Source organism: Panthera tigris, chromosome B1 (genome assembly GCF_018350195.1).
Source record: "Panthera tigris isolate Pti1 chromosome B1, P.tigris_Pti1_mat1.1, whole genome shotgun sequence".
In the NCBI taxonomy this organism is placed as follows: domain Eukaryota; kingdom Metazoa; phylum Chordata; class Mammalia; order Carnivora; family Felidae; genus Panthera; species Panthera tigris.
Window position 1 is genome coordinate 121,244,907 of NC_056663.1, and position 17,921 is coordinate 121,262,827.

At 38.0% G+C, this 17,921-nt stretch overlaps 1 protein-coding gene and 1 pseudogene across 1 annotated transcript; both read left to right on the top strand.

Moving 5' to 3' along the window:
* The first annotated feature begins 205 nt into the window (after nt 1-205).
* Nucleotides 206-17,542, top strand: LAMTOR3 (late endosomal/lysosomal adaptor, MAPK and MTOR activator 3). The gene is made up of 7 exons (XM_007080959.3): nt 206-298; nt 617-662; nt 3,735-3,769; nt 9,977-10,035; nt 11,627-11,760; nt 14,099-14,162; nt 16,964-17,542. Exons 2-7 carry the CDS (start codon nt 654-656, stop codon nt 17,035-17,037), a joined length of 375 nt encoding a protein of 124 aa, XP_007081021.1. The 5' UTR covers nt 206-298; nt 617-653; the 3' UTR covers nt 17,038-17,542.
* Nucleotides 3,218-3,394, top strand: LOC122238293 (annotated as a pseudogene).
* Nucleotides 17,543-17,921: the final 379 nt, after the last annotated feature.

The following is a 17,921-nucleotide window of genomic DNA, read 5'->3' on the forward strand; positions in this document are numbered from 1 at the left end:
TTCCACCACTTTGGGTCCCGACGCCCCCAGCTCTGCGCAGGCGCAGGGAGCAGCCCGCAGGGCGGGGCGGGGAGGCGCGGGGAGGGGCCGAGTGGGTCGGACGCCGAAGCCCCAGGCGCGCTCCGGAGCCACTGCGCTTCCCCGGAAATCTCGTGTCATCGGGCCTCGGAGGCGTAGGAAGTGCTTCCTGGAGCACGGAAGAGGTCACAAATCATGTGACGACGGCTTTTGGAGGAGACTGTTTTTGAAGCTGTCCCTGAATTTGCAGCTGAGAGAACACGGCAACCCAGCAAACCAGGTAACTCGAGCCGCTCTGCTCGTTATTCACCTAGGGCCCGCAGCTGGCGCGGGCGGTGTGACGCCAGGGAAGGAGAGGACTCCTCTCCCCCATTCCTTTGGGCCTAGATCTTGGCGGGTAGAGGGTGGAGTGGGCTGACAGGCAGGGCATCCCGGCTGCCGCCTGGGTATTTGGGAACTCCCGACTTAGCTCAGCTTGCCTGGTGCGGGTCCTGGAGCCGGGGGTTCTTGCCTGGCTTTGATGGGAGCTGACCCCGCTTATCAGGTCGGAGGTGGGAAGCAGTCTTGAGGGGAGAATCACCAGGAGTTTCTCTTCCAGGAGTGGAGATTGATCCTGCGGGAGAAAGGGGTTCATCATGGCGGATGTGAGTTCCCACACAAGAGGAAGGGGAGGGTGGGGAGTTTGGTGGAGGCCTACTGGGTGGGGAGAGGTAAAGCTTCCCAAGTAGAAATGTTTCCTTTTACAGCCCACCCCGCCCAAGTATTTTCTGTAGACTCTGGAACGAGTAACTACTATAAATAGATTTGCGGGGGGGGGGGGGGTGTCCTGAGTTTCTGTCCACATGGGGATCGAAGACACTAAGGTGTCTGAAGTTTAGGAAATTGTATTCTTCCCACTCCCTAGGCCTGCGGGCCTGAGAGGCTCTGAATACCGTTTGAATTTTTAAATGATGTTTTGCTGCCTTGAATCTCCGCCCCCTCCCCCGCCCCCCAGTAAGTGGTCATGATGTTTCTAGATTCATTGGAGCAATTTGAGATGATTTCTGATACCCCTTTGGCACAGCAATAGAACCCAAGTTCTAAGTTTAGGAAACTTAATTGTACTAGTTATTAGAAACAACAGGGAATTAATACTACTAATGTTTATGTCTGTAATTTACATCCTGTTATTTTACTTACATACATGCTGGACATTCTTCTAAACATTGAATATAATATACTCATTTAATTCTTGCAACAACTTTTGTGCAGTAGGCACTATTGTCCTTGGGTTCTAGATTAGGATGCTGAGACATAGAAAGATAAAGTAACTTGCCCCAGGTTACACAGCTGGTAAGTTGTAGGGCCAAGATACCAACCCAGGCGGTCTGACTCCAGAGTTTATGCTCTTAAACATAACACTGAATGATCATTCAACATTATTATGAATGTGGTTTTTCTTTTTAGGTTGCAAGATTATGTGTTTCAGTATTTAGGAACTTTGTGTGCCTTTATCACTCCATTTTTGGGTGTCTCCCATTGTGTTTTTGAGACCTATTCTTCAGGCATACTCAAATCACTGTATATCTGTTGAGCGTTGCCTTGCAAAGGTTGTGAAAAAGGCTGTGGGTGAAATGAAGATGACTAAGGTATAATTCCTTAAGGGTTTTTAAAATTAAAAAAGTAGAGTAGGCAAGTGATCATAAATGTATATACATTGTTATGTGAAACTTCAAAGGAGAGTGGGATTACATCTCGTTTGTGTTTATCAGGAAAGCTTATTTGAAGTATTTGGTAGAGATTACCTCTAAATGATGAGAAGCAGGGTTTTTTTTGTTTGTTTGTTTGTTTTTTTTGTAAGATTGATAGAGAATACCATTAGAGTGAATAGTGTAAGCAAAGTTTCAGAGATAGGAAAGAGAAAGATGTTTGTGGAGGAGCTGTGAGTAGTCCACTTTGGGACTGAGGATATGTACAAGGGAGTGGTAGGAAGCAGGACTGTAAAATTAGGTGTGGACTGTATTGTAGAGAGGCTCAAATGTTAAAGGAATTTGTACAGAATTTGTTAAACAGTGGAGAGCCATTCAGACGTTGGTTCTCAACCTTGGCTGCACAGGGAATCATCTGGGAAGCACCTCTAACCCAAGTAGAGAAGGAGAATAATATGTTTATTGGCATTGTGTAGAACTGTGTGGGATAGAAATGGGAGACCAGTATACCAGTTGGGAGGCAAGTCATAAATAATAAAATAAACCTAGAGTGTAATGTCAGTTGAAAAGGAGAGGAAGAGATCATTAAAAAAAAAAAAAAAAAAATTTAAGTTTATTATTTATTTGAGAGACAGAGAGTGAGCAGGGGAGGGGCAGAGAGAAGGAGAGAGAGAGAATCCCAAGCAGACTCCTCGCTGTCAGCACAGAGCCTGAAGCGGGACTCGAATCCATGGACCGTAAGATCGTGACCTGATCCAAAATCAAGAATTAGACGCTTAACCAACTGAGCCACCCAGGTGCTCCGAGATCATTTTAAAAACATTTGACTTCACAAATCATTTAGAAGTGACAAAGGTGAGGTTAGGGTTAAATATTACTCTGTGTTTCAACCTCAATAATGGGTTTGGTAGTGCCGTTAGTGGAAATGAGATTGAGGAAATCTGGATTTCACATGAAACATTGAGTGGAGTTTTAGTGTGTGTGTTTAAGATAAGAGCAGAGGTAAGATGGTGGTGATAACATGAAATGAACATTCAGGTTTAGAGAATAGTAGGGATTAGAGTTTCAAAACAACAGGTACCTGATTTACTTATGAGGACCTCATAACTGATACCTGGATTGTCAGTGAAATTCCCCAGGTGAGAGGGTATAATGAGAGGAAATAAAACAGTCTTTTATTTCTTTTTATTTTTTTTAAATGTTTATTTTATTTTTGAGAGATAGAGCATGAGCGGGGGAGGGACAGAGAGAGAGGGAGACACAGAATTTCAAGCAGGCTCCAGGCTCTGAGCTGTCAGCACAGAGCCCGACCTGGGGCTTGAACCGTGAACCGTGAGATCATGACCTGAGCGGAAGTTGGACACTCAACCGACTGAGTCACTCAGGCACCCCATCTTTTATTTCTTTAGTCCTGGTTATGTTTCGTGCTTAACACTTGACACGTGTTGTTATTTATATTTACTCATGAAAAGGAACTGAGTTCCAGAGAAGTTAATTTACCCAGGATTGTTACTGCTTCTTGACCTTTTGGCTAAGATCAAGTGTAGTATCTGTTCTTACCAGCTTAATTTACCCAGGATTGTTAAAGCGATGTTAGAAAGTTTATCTGTGGACATGGAAAGATGTTCATAATATATTTCCAAGTGAACATGACAATAGCAACAGGATGTAAAATTGTATGAAAAGTATGATCTAATTTAACAGCTAATGTGTATTTACTATATGTGTATTTTTCTAGATATGCTTATAAGTTTACACGTATCTTCTCAATAAATTTTAACAGCCTTACAACATAGGTTCATGATTATTACCCCTCCTCAACAAATAATGAAACTGGGGCTTAGACAAAAAGGTTAGATAACTTGTTCCAAGTCATAGAACTAGTGTCAAAATCAGAAAGAAAAAAAAAACCCACAAGCAAGAAGGATTATGAATGATGACTTAAAGTACCTGAAATGTGGATAGCTTAGTATCTAGAGAAACGGTACAAGGCACATTATTATAAGATAATTTTATATTCTCTTTCAGGACCTGAAGCGATTCCTGTATAAAAAGTTACCAAGGTAAAAAATTACTCATTTGATATTAAATAAATTTTGCATAATATATGATTGATTATGTAGCGTTTTGTTTCTTTTAGACTAATAGTATGGTCCTATTATGCTATTATTTACCATTTCAAATAATGCTAGGTAGCACAAGAACTGTCCTTTGAATTTGCAGATAAATACCATGAGGCCTAGAGAAGTTAATGTGACTTTCAGAGGTTAACTAGCTAGTGAATGCCAGAGGGCTGTTTCATGGATCGTGCTTTGAAGTAGTTAGAGCAATTTTAAGGAGCAAAAAACCCTGAGAGCTTGGGTTTCCTGTAGTATTACTTTTAAGAGCTACTTGCTGAGTCGGCGTAGCTCGAAAATGCTAGACGTAGGCAGCACTTCATACTTGGAAAAGTCACAAGGCTTTCCTTTCCCTGCACCCAGTCCGTTTGATGTACCACTATCAATTAGGCTCTCTGTTGAGACCGGCAAACTTCCTTTTAGATATTTCTGTGATTCAAAGGACTTTGTCCCTTTAATTGAATTAAAATTCACATTTAGTTCGGTGTAAAATAATACATAAGGACCTAAGAGAGAGGAATATAACTCAAGACACTCATTTTCACATTCCAGAATAATTAAATAACCTTTGAGGTGTAATGTAGCAGAATACGTGGTGAGATCCTTATGTTACTTCTTTTTTTATTCTCCAAATGTTTGAATTTAAAAAGTTTTAGATGCCAGTTTATTATTTCTGTCAGTAGATAAACAAAAGGAAAATATCTCTTGTTTGGAGTTTTGGCTGAATTGTTTGTTGTGATTTGTCTATTGTGCCTTTACTGTGATTACAGATTAGTAGAAATTAATGATATTATCTCGTGGGTTTGATTTATGTATATTTTTCTATATTCAGGAAGACAATACTATTGAAGTGTTAAGTAATTGTTACCTTCGATTTCATGTTAATGCAGTACTTAAGTTCATTTTTACTCTCTTCCTTGCAGTACTTGCAAACTAGAAAGACAGGTGCTGCTTCTGTTCTCAACATAATGATTAGCAGGCGGTCCTAGCCTTGCACGGTAGTGCAGGGCCATAAAAATGACCATACAAGCTGAGACAGTGTTGTTTTTTTGTTTTGTTTTGTCTTGTTTTTTTTTAAATTTATTTTGAAATAGACAGAGACAGTACAAGTGAGGGAGGGGCAGAGAGCGAGAGGGAGAGAGAGAATCCCAAGCAGGTCCACGCAGTCAGTAGAGAGCCTGGTGCGGGGCTCGAACTGACCATGATGACCTGAGCTGAAGCCAAGCTTAACTGACTTAGCCACACAGGCTCCCCTGCCTTCCACCCCACTGAATAGTGCTTACTTCTTTGCATAAACATTAAAATATATGAAAGGTATAACCTTAAGATAAGGAACAGGCATCTTTTCTGTACCTTGCCAAATTGGCACACTCCTTTCTAAGTTTGGATCAGCTGCCAACAGTTTTGTCCTTTGTACTATTGATGCTATGCAAAGTTTTTTTGCCAGTGTCACTTCCTCCGGGATAGTTTCATCGGTTTCATCACAACCACTTTCCTCATTTATGTCAGTAAGTGCACTTTCACAAAGTTCCTCTGGCTGTACATCTTGCGCACAAGAATGAAAGTGGCAGCATTCTTCCAGCCAGTTACTTCTAGAACTGTGTACTTTCTATTTGAATTTCACCGCCAGCACTGTCACTTCTCCTCCCTTTGCTGTATTTCATCTTTATTAGCCAGTTCCCTATTTCAGTTCTTTTTTTTTTTAAGTTAGTTTATTTTGAGGGCGAGAAGGAGCGGGGGAGGGGCAGAGAGAGAGGGAGAGAATCCCAAGCAGGCTCTATACTGACAGCATAGAGCAGGGCAGGGGCAGAAGGAGAGGGAGGCACAGAATCTGAAGCAGGCTTCAGGCTGTCAGCACAGCACAGAGCCCCATGTGGGGCTCAAACCCACGAACCGTGAGATCATGACCTGAGCCGAAACCAAGAGTTGGACACTTAACCAATTGAGCCTCCCAGGCACTCCCTTTTTTTTTTTCCTTTCTTTTTAATGTCACATGCTTTATTTTTAGAAGACAGGGAGATCACAAAACTCCATGCTCTACTGTCTCTGCATACACTGAGTAACAGATGTTCAGTGACCAATCACCAGCACACTCTGAAAGAAGTGATGTGACTGGTTACTGACATAATGTGCATCTGTTATTTACAAAGTTATTCACATAGTGATTTGTGTGAAGAGTTAGTGAGGTTTGTACTTTATGCAGTTATTCAATTAATAGACCATACTCCCTGAAATTTGGCCCAGGGGGATAGTGTTAGTTAATTCACCTGTGGTAACTAAAATGTGTCCATACTGAAACTGTACAAAATAATGGCCTTTTGTTCTTATCTGTATCTACTTTGTTGGAAGTTCAGCATATTGAAAGCATGCTAAAGTTGACCTGTGGGGCCGGGGGAAGTGTCACGCTGGCAACACAATATAGGAGCAGAAGCATAGTAGGTATTTGTATAAAGGGCATTTGTAAAAGTCTAATGAAAATCTTTCTGTAGTGAAAGAAAAAGGATTGGGACCGTGTGTTTTGTTTTGTCCCCCATAATGACCAGAGCCAGTTTACCAAGGCACTTAATGGAATATGTTTTTATTCATTTTAAAATTCCCTCCTAAATATAGTTCTTGAATTTATATTTTAAAAGTCTAATTGTGACCCAAAGCAGGCTCAGGCTTTATGATAATCACAACTTTTTTGTGTTTTAAAATAACCAAATGTTTCGTTATTATATGAATAAAACAAAGTATGATGTTTGGTTACTAATGCAACATTTCCTTTTTTGGAGTAAAAATGTTTGATTAAGTTTAAGGTTTAGATGTGTGCAGAATATTTCGTAATCAAGTCCTTCGAGAAGTGTAGTGTGCCTGGGCCACCTGGGTGGCTCAGCGGTTAGGCATCCGACTTTGGCTCAGGTCAGGATCTCCTGGTTTGTGACTTCAAGCCCAGTGTCAGGCTCTGTGCTGACAGCTCAGAGCCTGGATCCTGCTTCGGATTCTGTGTCTCCCTCTCTCTCCGCCCCTCCCCTGCTTGTGCTCTGACTCTCTCTGTCTCTCAATAATAAATAAACATTAAAAAAATTTTTTTTAGAAGTGTAGTGTGCCTATTGATACATCATACTTATTTTCAACTATTGCTAAAGTCTATTCATGTTATTCTTTGTTCACTATGTGTACAATTGGAAACACCTTTTGTATTTGTAACCTGATTTCTTTGACTATTTTAAGTGTGTGAGAAAGTTTTCTACTCTGTTGGGCATTATCTCTGTGAATTTAAAATCCATTAAAAAGAAAGTCGTTTTATTTCTGCTTCCTCTTTTGTTGCGTTAGTTGGCATGTAAGTTAATTACCTTGAAAATAGGAGAAAAGAAACCACCTGTGGTGGGGGTGCCTGGGTGGCTCAGTCAGTTAAGCCTTGGACTTTAGCTCAGGTCATGACCTCACAGCTCCACATAGGGCTCTCTGCTGTCAGGGCAGAATTCTGCTGTAGATCCTCTGGCTCTCCCCCACTCATGCACGCTTGCACTCTCTCTCTCAAAAATAAATAAGTATTTAAGAAAAAAAAAGAAACTACCTATGATGACACAGATACTTCTAAACATTGTTTTGTAGTTCTCTTTACATGCTTTTAATTTGCTTATTTTTTGAGTAGACAATATATTCATAAAGTTCAAGATTCGAAAGTTAACTGGAGGACATAGTGAGAAGTTTCCTATACCTGCCCCCCAGCTACACAGTTAACCCTCTCAGAGCCACCCATCACCTTCAAAGATACTTCATGCACCTGCAAACAAACATACATATAAGCACATACATATTTACACATACACAAAGGTCTTAGTTGAGGCTGTTATAACAAAATACCACATAGATTGGATTTCCTGTAAATAACCAAAATTTATTTCTCACGGTTCTGGAGCCTGGAAGTCCAAGATTAAGGTGCCAGCATGGTTGGATTCTGGTGAAGGCCCTTTCCTGAGTTGCAGATTGCAGACTTCCCATATCTTCATGTGGTAGAAGGACAAGCTAGCTCTCTAGCCTTCAATAAGAGCACTCTTCCCATTTATGAGAGTTCCAGCTCCATGGCCTGACTACCTCCCAAAAGCCCCATCTCCAAATACCGTCACACTGGGAATGGAGTTTCAACATGTGAATTTTGGGGGTGACACAAACGTTCAGTGTATTGCAAACATATACATACACGTGTCATTACATAATTTGTTGCTTCCTGTATACACTGTTTAAAACTTTTTTCATTTAACGATGTACCTTTGAGTTCAGTCCTTCCCGGTAAATTTAAAGAGCTGTTTCTTTGTTCTGAATGGCTGCAGAGTATTCCATTGTATGTGTGTCATAATTTATTTAACTTGTCCTTCTTGACGACAGTTAGGTTTCCGACCTTTTCCTATTTCAACTGATGTTGCTATTGAAAAATGTACAGACTAGTGTCTGTGTGTGCAAATATCTGTGGTATATATTTTTATGTAACTTAGTTTTTAACTAAGAAGAATTTGTTTTATACGTTAACTTCATAGAGCACATTTTAATCCGTAGGTAATTTCAGGATTGAATGATAATAAAAAAATAATACCAGTGAATGTTTATACACAGTTTTTCCATCATTCCTGTTTTTAACATGAGGTTCATAAATGGTGGTATTTATAACATTTTCTCAAATTTTAATAACACTTCTCTGACTTAAAAGTTTTTGCCAGTGGGATCTTTAAAATTTAATTTCAGGGGCGCCTGGGTGGCTCAGTTGGTTAAGCATCCAACTTCAGCTCAGGTCATGATCTCACGGTGTGTGAATTCAAGCCCTATGTCAGGCTCCGCGTGAACAGCTCAGAGCCGGGAGCTTGCTTCAGATTCTGTGTCCCTCTCTGTCTGCCCTCCCCCACTTGTGCTCTCTCTTTCTCACTCTCTGTCGAAAATAAACATTAAAAAATTTAATTTCAGTATCTTAATACAAATATTTCTCATTTCTAAGTTAAAACATTAAGGTTAACACAATAAGGAATGGATAATGTGGATTATAGTAGGAGCACTGAACATTTCTGAGTAGCAGTCTTCGGATACTATAAGATAGGTATAGGGCTAAAAGTTGGAGAATGTTTTCCCATTTTAATTTTTAACACTTTAGTTTTGTGCTCTAGGAATTCTCTAATGATTTGTTACTTAAACTACAGTAATAAATGGTCAGTGTGCACAAATGACACTCTGATGTTAATTAATAATAATATTTTTGCATGTTAACTATGTACTAGCTTCTACTTTACATGCATGGTTTTATTAAATTTTATGATAGCCAAATAAGTACAGTTATTCCCATTTTCATATTGTTAATGGAGGCTCACAGAGGTTTCATAGCTGTCCCCGAGTAGCACGAATAGTAAATGTAGAAGAGCCTAGACTGGACTGTATGGTTATAGTCTGGACCATTTCTCCACTGTTTCTTATGTAGGCATAGCTGAAAAGATTTCTATGTGATCTTCATTGTTTCCATCCTGTTCCTTCAGCCTGAATGATGAGCTTTCTGTCCCTCATCTCTCGACTAGTGCCTTAACATCTCAGCTTAATCACCTGTCTCAGGGAAACCTTCCCTGACCCACTTGCCTAATCAACCCACCTTTTATAGACTCTCATACCCCACAGATATCTTAATGGCACTTGATACCATTGTCGTTTAACGTTTGTTAGCATGAGATTATTTGATTGATAGTCTCCCTCCTAGATTGTAAGCTTTGTGAAAGCAGTGACTATTTCTGTATCATGGTATAAATATCAAGTGCCCCAAATACTAGGCACTTGATATGGAGGGAGAGAAAGAGAAAAATCTTTTTGTCGCTGTAGCCACTACTCCTGATAAACGCCGTCATACTTTCATAAATAGTGAAAGGATAATTAGCAATTTTAACGGAGAGTTACATTGTTTTAGATCTTTATCAGTAAATTACATAAAGTTTTAAGATTATAAGCATGTCAGTAATACTTTCATTCAATTTATTCAGTACTCTTATTCAGATGTATAGGTGCTTATGAGATCAATAACAGAGTTTACATAGTTTTTCAGAAATATACATGAAAATCCCCATAATGACTTTGAGGTACATGTTTTGAGAAGATGAAATGTTTCATAATCTTTTAACTTCTTTTTTTTTTTGTTTCTAGTGTTGAAGGGCTCCATGCTATCGTTGTGTCAGATAGAGATGGAGTGCCTGTTATTAAAGGTAAAACTGTGCACCCCACCAGTGTCACATTTGCTTTCGAGTAAAAACGTATTTATGTCTCAGTAGTGCAGAAGGCAAGCATAGAAAAGCTATTGCAGTACTTTCAGGAGATGGTCTTGGTTGGGGGGCGGAAATGTTTGCTTTTGAATGTTGAAGGCTGGGTTGGAGCTTATGACTTAACTACATGTTGAATATATTGTGTTACCATCCAGAGTTTAAGCATGGGTTTATCACAAGCCCAGTTTTTTCTTGAAGACATTTGTAGTATAATGTAAATCATTGGTAAATGTAAGTGCTGAGACTGTGCACATATGCAGTGGGATATATTATACGTACACACTACCCCCAACACTTTTTAATCAGTGTTGCTAGTGGTTTGGGGATAAACTTCATACATTTGAATCAACATACATTGATTGTTTTGTTTACTCTTTGTGGATTTTCTGCCTTTTTACTAGAAATAAAATATTGTTTAAACTTTTACCTTCACAATTATGTTATTTAACCAGACTAACAAGACTTGTTCACCTAAGGAAGAGCTTGTTAACAACAACAACAAAAAAAAAACAGCAAATGTTTTGCCTATTTTTCAGCTTTTTAAAAAAGTATATATGATGTCACTGAGTCAGTATGTATTAAGACCATTTTTACTACTTCTTTCTTATCAGATGGATGGTCATAGTTCATAGGGATGCTATAATAGCCTTACCAAAGAAAGATTAAATAATGTTCTGTATATTGTTTGCAATTTATTTTCCACCCGAGGTTATTATATATGTCAGATAATTTTAGACTTTAGAAAGAAATTTTAAAAATCACCTAATTTTAGTTCTTTTGTTTTGTAAACAAAGATGGTCAAGGGCAAAGTTGCACATGAGTCAGTGAGAAGATAATAATAGAACCCATTATCTTCTGATGTGTGGGTCAGTGTGCTTTCTAACCCACCATAAAACATAGGGGTCATGGGCAAATAAGGCACCTGCCTTTTTCTTTACTCAGTTCTGTAGCAAGAGCTTTAAACGAAATCAAAATAATCTCGGATTTTCCAGCTCTCGTGTTCTTTCTTAGGATCTCTGTGTTAAAGCCTTAAGCTCTGAACTTACTGGTACAACTGACTTCATTCAGGCTTTTAAATGAATGAAAGAAACTTGAAACCGATGACCAGCTGCAAAATTGTCAATATCTATAAGTGATACTGCTATGGGTTTTATGAAAGCAAAGATTTTTTTGAAATTTTTTGGACTATTCTAGCTTGGCTCTTGGTTAGCCAGAATATTCAGTTTATTAATAAACACACCGATCTGTGTTTTAGAGTAGAAATTAAGAAAATATAGACGTTTAGTATTCTTTAAAAAAACTTGTGAGAATCAGCATTTCTGCCTTTAGCTATTGATCACTCAATTTCTGACTGAGAAATTTATCTCGCCTAAATTGTAAGACCCGATTAGTGATAGGATTTTCAATATTGTGAAGCATAAAAGCCCTTGTGCTTGATATTTTTACTGATTTATGTTTAAAAAAACAAAGTGCAGTGAACTTCTCTGTATCCTGTCCACTGCGTAATTTTTATGTAAATCATTTGTATTTCCAGTGGCCAATGATAATGCTCCAGAACATGCTTTGAGACCTGGTTTCTTATCTACTTTTGCCCTGGCAACAGATCAAGGGAGCAAACTTGGACTTTCAAAAAATAAAAGTATCATCTGTTACTATAACACCTACCAGGTAGGTTCATAATTATTGAATGAATGGCTTGCTGCTTTCAACTATTATTATGTCTTTTATATAAAATAGCTTATGTTACTCTAAATTTTAGTTTTGAAATGGATGCCATTAGCCTTCAAATTCGTTATGTTGAATTGTAGTAGTTTTCTTTACATTTTACATCAGGAATTAATTAATATGGAAAAGTAATTAAAAGTTTTATTAATAAAGTACATTATCCTAAAAAAGGAAGTCAGGCCACTGTTACCTCCAGTAGATGGTGCCCTTAGCTTAACAAATATGATTTCTCAAATGACATACTTTTTTTGTTATTGTGACAGATAAAAAGTTTTCCTTTTTTGGTCACATGATAAGTTATTTGTTAACTGCTGCTAATTCCTTCATTTGATTTGGAATATATATATATAATATGTGAGGTTATTAGGAAAGAATTTAGTTGCTATATACCTCTTGATCTCTGGCTGCGTTTTCTTCTTTAGAGTAAATTAGTAGCTTCTCCTTTAGAGCAGAGTTTCCCAGGGTATGATTCATGTGCTGCTTGATGTTACACAAGTGATATTTTTTATTTTAGAAGTTAACATATTTTAATGTGTAATAGGCAAAAGACGACCAACCCTTTTGACCTTTAATTTCACCGATAAGGATTAGGTTAAAGCTAATTTTAGGGGGGGGTTTGGTGTTTTGTTTTGTTTTGTCTTGAGAGAGAGAGACAGAGCGCATGCACGCGCATGCTCAAGTGAGTGATGGGCAGAGAGAATCCCACGAGGGGCACTGAGAGAGAGAGAAGCGGGGCTCCTAAAGCGTGGCTTGAGCTCACGAACCAAGAGATAAGGGCCTGAGCTGAAGTCAGATGTTTAACCAACTGACTGAGCACCCCAGGCACCCAGAAACTAAGTTTTTTTTTAAATAATAGTCGATTTAAACTTAATTTAAATTAGTTTAAATTAGGGACACCTGGGGGGCTCAGTCGGTTGAACGTCCGACTTCGGCTCAGGTCATGATCTTACAGTTTGTGGGTTGGAGCCCCGCGTCTGGCTGACAGCTCAGAGCCTGGACTCTGCTTCAGATTCTGTGTCTCCTTCTCTCTCTGCCCCTCCCCTGCTCACACTTTGTCTCACTCTGTTTCTCAAAAATAAATAAATGTAAAAAAAAATTAATTTAATAGTGGTACACAGGAAGCAGAAAAATCTTGATAGTATAACTACTTAAATGAGAAATACTGACTTTATTTAGCCATTTAATTATCAGATATTTGTGGAGCCCCTGCCATGTAATAATTGACATGCTGCTGGGTGTTTAAAGACAGATGAGGATGACACAGTCCCACTTGAAAAACTTAGGCTAAGTAATGTTAATATCTCTCAGAGATAATCGGAAGTCTTTTACGGAAATACTTGTTTTCAGCTTTCATATTACATGATGTTACATAGTACCTTACACGTTGGTCATTTAAAAATTTTTGAAAGATGGTCGCCTGGGTGGCTCAGTCGGTTAAGCGGTCGACTTCAGCTCAGGTCATGATCTCACAGTTCATGACTTCAAGCCCCGCATCAGGCTCTGTGCTGACAGCTCAGAGCCAGGGGCCTGTTTCGGATTCTGTGTCTCCTCTCTCTCTGCCCCTCCCCTGCTCATGCTCTGTCTCTCTCTGTCTCAAAAATAAAAAAAAAACATTTAAAAAATTAAATAAAAAAAAAAGAAATAGTAATTGGTCAGGTAATTTAAAAAATGAGGTTAAACAAAATAATCATATAAAATATGCATATATACTGTCATGAAGTGTATATTTATTTATACTGTCATTAAATAAATGCCTCAGTTGAATCCATCACAAAGATCAGGGACTCCTGGGTGACTGGGTGGTTCAGTCCGTTAAGCCATTGACTTCAGCTCAGGTCATGGTCTCGCGGTCCGTGAGTTTGAGCCCTGCATCGGGCTCTGTGCTGACGGCTCGGAGCCTGGAGCCTGCTTCGGATTCTGTGTCTCCCTCTCTGTCTCTGTCCCTCCCCTGCTCACACTCTGTCTCTCTCTGTCTCTTAAAAATGGATAAATGTTAATAAATAAAAATTTTTGAAAGATTAAAATGTCTCGTTTGAGTAGCATCCTTTTTTTTTTTTTTTTAAGTTTATTTAATTATTTTTGAGAGCGAGAGAGCACAAGTGGGAGGGGGGCAGAGGGAGAGAGGGAGACACAGAATCCAAAGCAGGCTCCAGGTTCTGTGCTAACAGCAGAGAGCCTGACGCAGGGCTTGAACTCACGAACCATGAGTCCGACGCTTAACTGACTGAGCCCCAGCTGCCCCTTGAATAACATCTTAATTTAGAGCTTACTTTCTTTTTAGGTGGTTCAATTCAATCGTTTACCTTTGGTGGTGAGTTTCATAGCCAGCAGCAATGCCAATACAGGTGTGTATTAAATTAAATTAATAATAGCTTTTAATTTCTTTTTTTTTTTTAATCTTTTTTAATGTTTATTTTTGACAGGGAGACAGAGCATGAGTGGGGGAGGGGCAGACAGGGGGGCACAGAATCTGAAGCAGGTTCCAGGCTCTGAACTGTCAGCACAGAGCCCAGTGCAGGGCTCGAACTCACGGACCAAAAGATCATGACCTGAGCCGAAGTCAGACGCTCAGCTGACTAAGCCACCCAGGCGCCCCATGTAGCTTTTAATTTCTTAAAACACCTTATCTGAGCAGTCTAACATGATAAGAATAGTAGATTTAGAATCAGAAAACGTGAATTCGTGGCCCAGCTCCACTGTCTGTTCCTTGATCTCCAGAAAAGTAACCTTTCTGGATTCTGTTTACTCTAGCTGTATAAAGGAGCTGATATCTGCTTTAACTGTCTTATGGGGTTATTTTCTAGTTCAGATGAGAAATTGTATGGGTAAGTAATTCTATAAGATAGAAAGGAAAATTAAACGTTATCTTCACCTCTTGAATGCAACATCTTGTTCACATTAAAACAGCCTAAAACAAAAAGAGAATGAATGGTGAAGATAACCAAACAAAATACATAATAAAATGGTCAGAGATGAGTTCAATTCCATGTAGACCAATCTATTAGAGTTTGTAAAATCTTGAACAATAGTGGGCAAGATTAATGTGATTGAGAATTTTTTTTTGTAAGTATATGCTTTCTTTATTTCTATTCCAATATTATTCATAGATGTTTTTTAATTTTATTTAAATACAAGTTAGTTAACATGTAGTGTAACAATGATTTCAGACGTAGAATTTAGTGATTCGTCACTTATATATAGCACCCAGTACTCATCCCCACAAGTGCCCTCCTTCATGCCCGTCACCCATTTAGCCCATCCGCTCCCCCTTTACGCCTCCAGCCACCCTCAGTTTGTTCTCTTTATTTAAGAGTCTCTCATGGTTTGCCTCCCTCTCTGTTTTTATCTTACTTTTTTTTTCCTTCCTTTCCTCTATGTTCATCTGTTTTGTTTCTTAAATTCCACATATGAGTGGAATCATAGCATATTTAATTATGATTGAGAATTTAAAGAGCGTGACTAGGATGAACATATATGTGTTCTTTGTGAGGGTTGTAGAATTAGAGAACAAATACTAGGAGGCTGTACATTTTATAGTAGATCATAAGATCCCATAATATCCAGTAGCCTTCACTGGGCATTTATGTATAAAATAATGATTGTATTCTGTAATTTATTAACTCATTTTTGGGTAAAGTGGGATTTTTTTTTTTAGTATTGTCTCCTTTAGATTTGACTGCTTTTTAGAACTGTTATTTGAGCAAATATAAATATTTGTTATATTTCCAAGTTGTTTGAGCAAGTTCTATTTCCAGCTGTGTCACTGAAACCTGTCTTTACATTCCTCATCTTAAAGTGAGGGGTTAAGATTGGATGATCTACAATGTCTCTTCCATTTCTAAATGTTTTGAAGGTGTAAAATGCTATATGTGAAAACACTTTGTAAATTATATAGGATGGTAGTGGTGTCGATATTTTAAATATATTAAACCTCAGTTGTGATAAATCACCATCATGTACTAAGTCATCAGTTATAAATTTTGATAATGTACAGAAATATATTTTAGTTCCTAGAACATTTTTTGAGAATCCCAGATGGTTTTATTTTATTTTTTAATTTTTTAATGTTTGCTTATTTTTGAGAGAGAGAGAGAGTACATGAGCAGGGGACGAGCAGAGAGAGAGGGAGACAATGTGAAACAGGCTCCAGGTTCTGAGCTGTCAATACAGAGCCTGACGTGGGACTCGAATGCACGAACTGCAAGATCATGACCCGAGCTGAAGTTGGATGCTCAACCAACTGAGCCACCCAGGCACCCCACAGATGCTTTTATTTTTATTTTTTTTCTTGTCAATATTATTTTAGAGAGAGAGAGCGTGGGGTAGGGGCACAGAGAGAGGAGGAGAGAATCTCAAGCAGGCTCTGCCAGTGCAGGGCTCTGTCCCACAACTTTGGGATCATGACCTGAGCCAAAACCAAGAGTCTGTTGCTCAATTGACTGAGCCTAGAATCTCAGATGTTTTTAATATTCTGCAAAATAGAGGAAGATTTTTGAGCATAAAACAAGCAGTGTAAGATACATAGCTTTTCACTCTGGTAAACTAAGGAGAAGCTAGATACGCTAATTTCTAGACTACTTTGTCTCCCAGATTCATCACTAAATTTTAAACATGGAAGTGTATTTTTTCTCCTTATACCATTCATCTTTAAAATTCATTCTTTCACTTGACTTACCCATTTATGCTTTAGATTTGCTGAATTTATAAAATAAATTTCTAATTATTTTTTTGCTTACGGTTGAAGCAGCCTGTTACATATATTTTGATAAAGTCCATTAAAATTTGTTCAGGAAAAAAGTGTAGCTTTTTAAGTAAAAATCTTGTATCATTTCTGAATCTGTACAGGTTTTGAAATAGTAAAGTATAAATTAAAGTTTTCCTTTCAAAACTGTAACGAAGTTACAGTATATATAATTCATTTTATATCTTATACATAAAAATATTTTTTGTTTATTTACTTTAATGATGAAAATAAACTTCTTAATACAGGGTTTTGATCATTTAGAATTACAATATCTTGCTTTAGTTATGGTGATTAAACTAGATCTTGTGTGCTTTTTAGTAACTAAATTTTGACAGGAAATTTAAGTCAAAGACTTTCAGGAATATTTTTCTGATGTTCTAATTTTTTTAATCTCTGTTTTAGGACTCATTGTCAGCCTAGAAAAGGAACTTGCTCCATTATTCGAAGAATTGAGACAAGTTGTGGAAGTTTCTTAATCTGGCAGTGGTTTTGATGTTCACCTGATTTTCATTATAACAGACACAGTATCAATCCAGCAATCTTTAGACACAACAATACTTATATCCATATACTCAAGAAAGGGCCCCTTTCCCACCTTCTGCCACTAAAGAAAGAGCCTAGAGATACAATTTATGGACAGATTGATTGTTATCTTTTCTTGTGTAGGGTCTTAATTTAGTGAGATCTGGGGATAGCACAGAAATGGTTCAATACATCACAGCTCCCATGGAGTTAGTCCAGTCACCAGATATGCATGAGATTCTATTCATTGGGTCAGAATCAAAATGGTACTTTGATCCACTGGAGCCATTAAGTGCTCCCTATTGTATAATATGCCCAGGCCTGCAGAATGAAGCAGACCCTTTTTATTGTGAATAATAATGAGGACATATTTTTCTTTATATTGTTTTATTTCTTTGCATTGAGTGTGAGGAAGATAAAATGGCTTAGTAAAAGTAATAAAATCCGTACAATCACTAACTTTTCTATGTATGTATTATTTTGCAATATAGATGAATATTACTAACTGATTTGATTCTTCTCAGAGGGTGCTGCTCTTTAATGAAAATGATAGCTAATTTTTTTTTCTCCACTCTGCTTTCTATAACCAGTCAGTGTTTTAATGTTTGTGTGTTCTTTATAAAATTTAAAAGTGATTCATTATTGAATTGTTTCCAGTATTGGTGTGTATGTAAACATGGTAGTGCAGCCACTTTTTTTCATACATGAGTATAAATAAAATAGTATTTTTTAAAGTATATAGTTTGAGCACTAAATAGGTTTCTTTAAGAATATAGTTCACCGAATTCACTCTTTCAACTACATGAATAAGTAGTGAGTGTTTCTTCTAGACATCGGT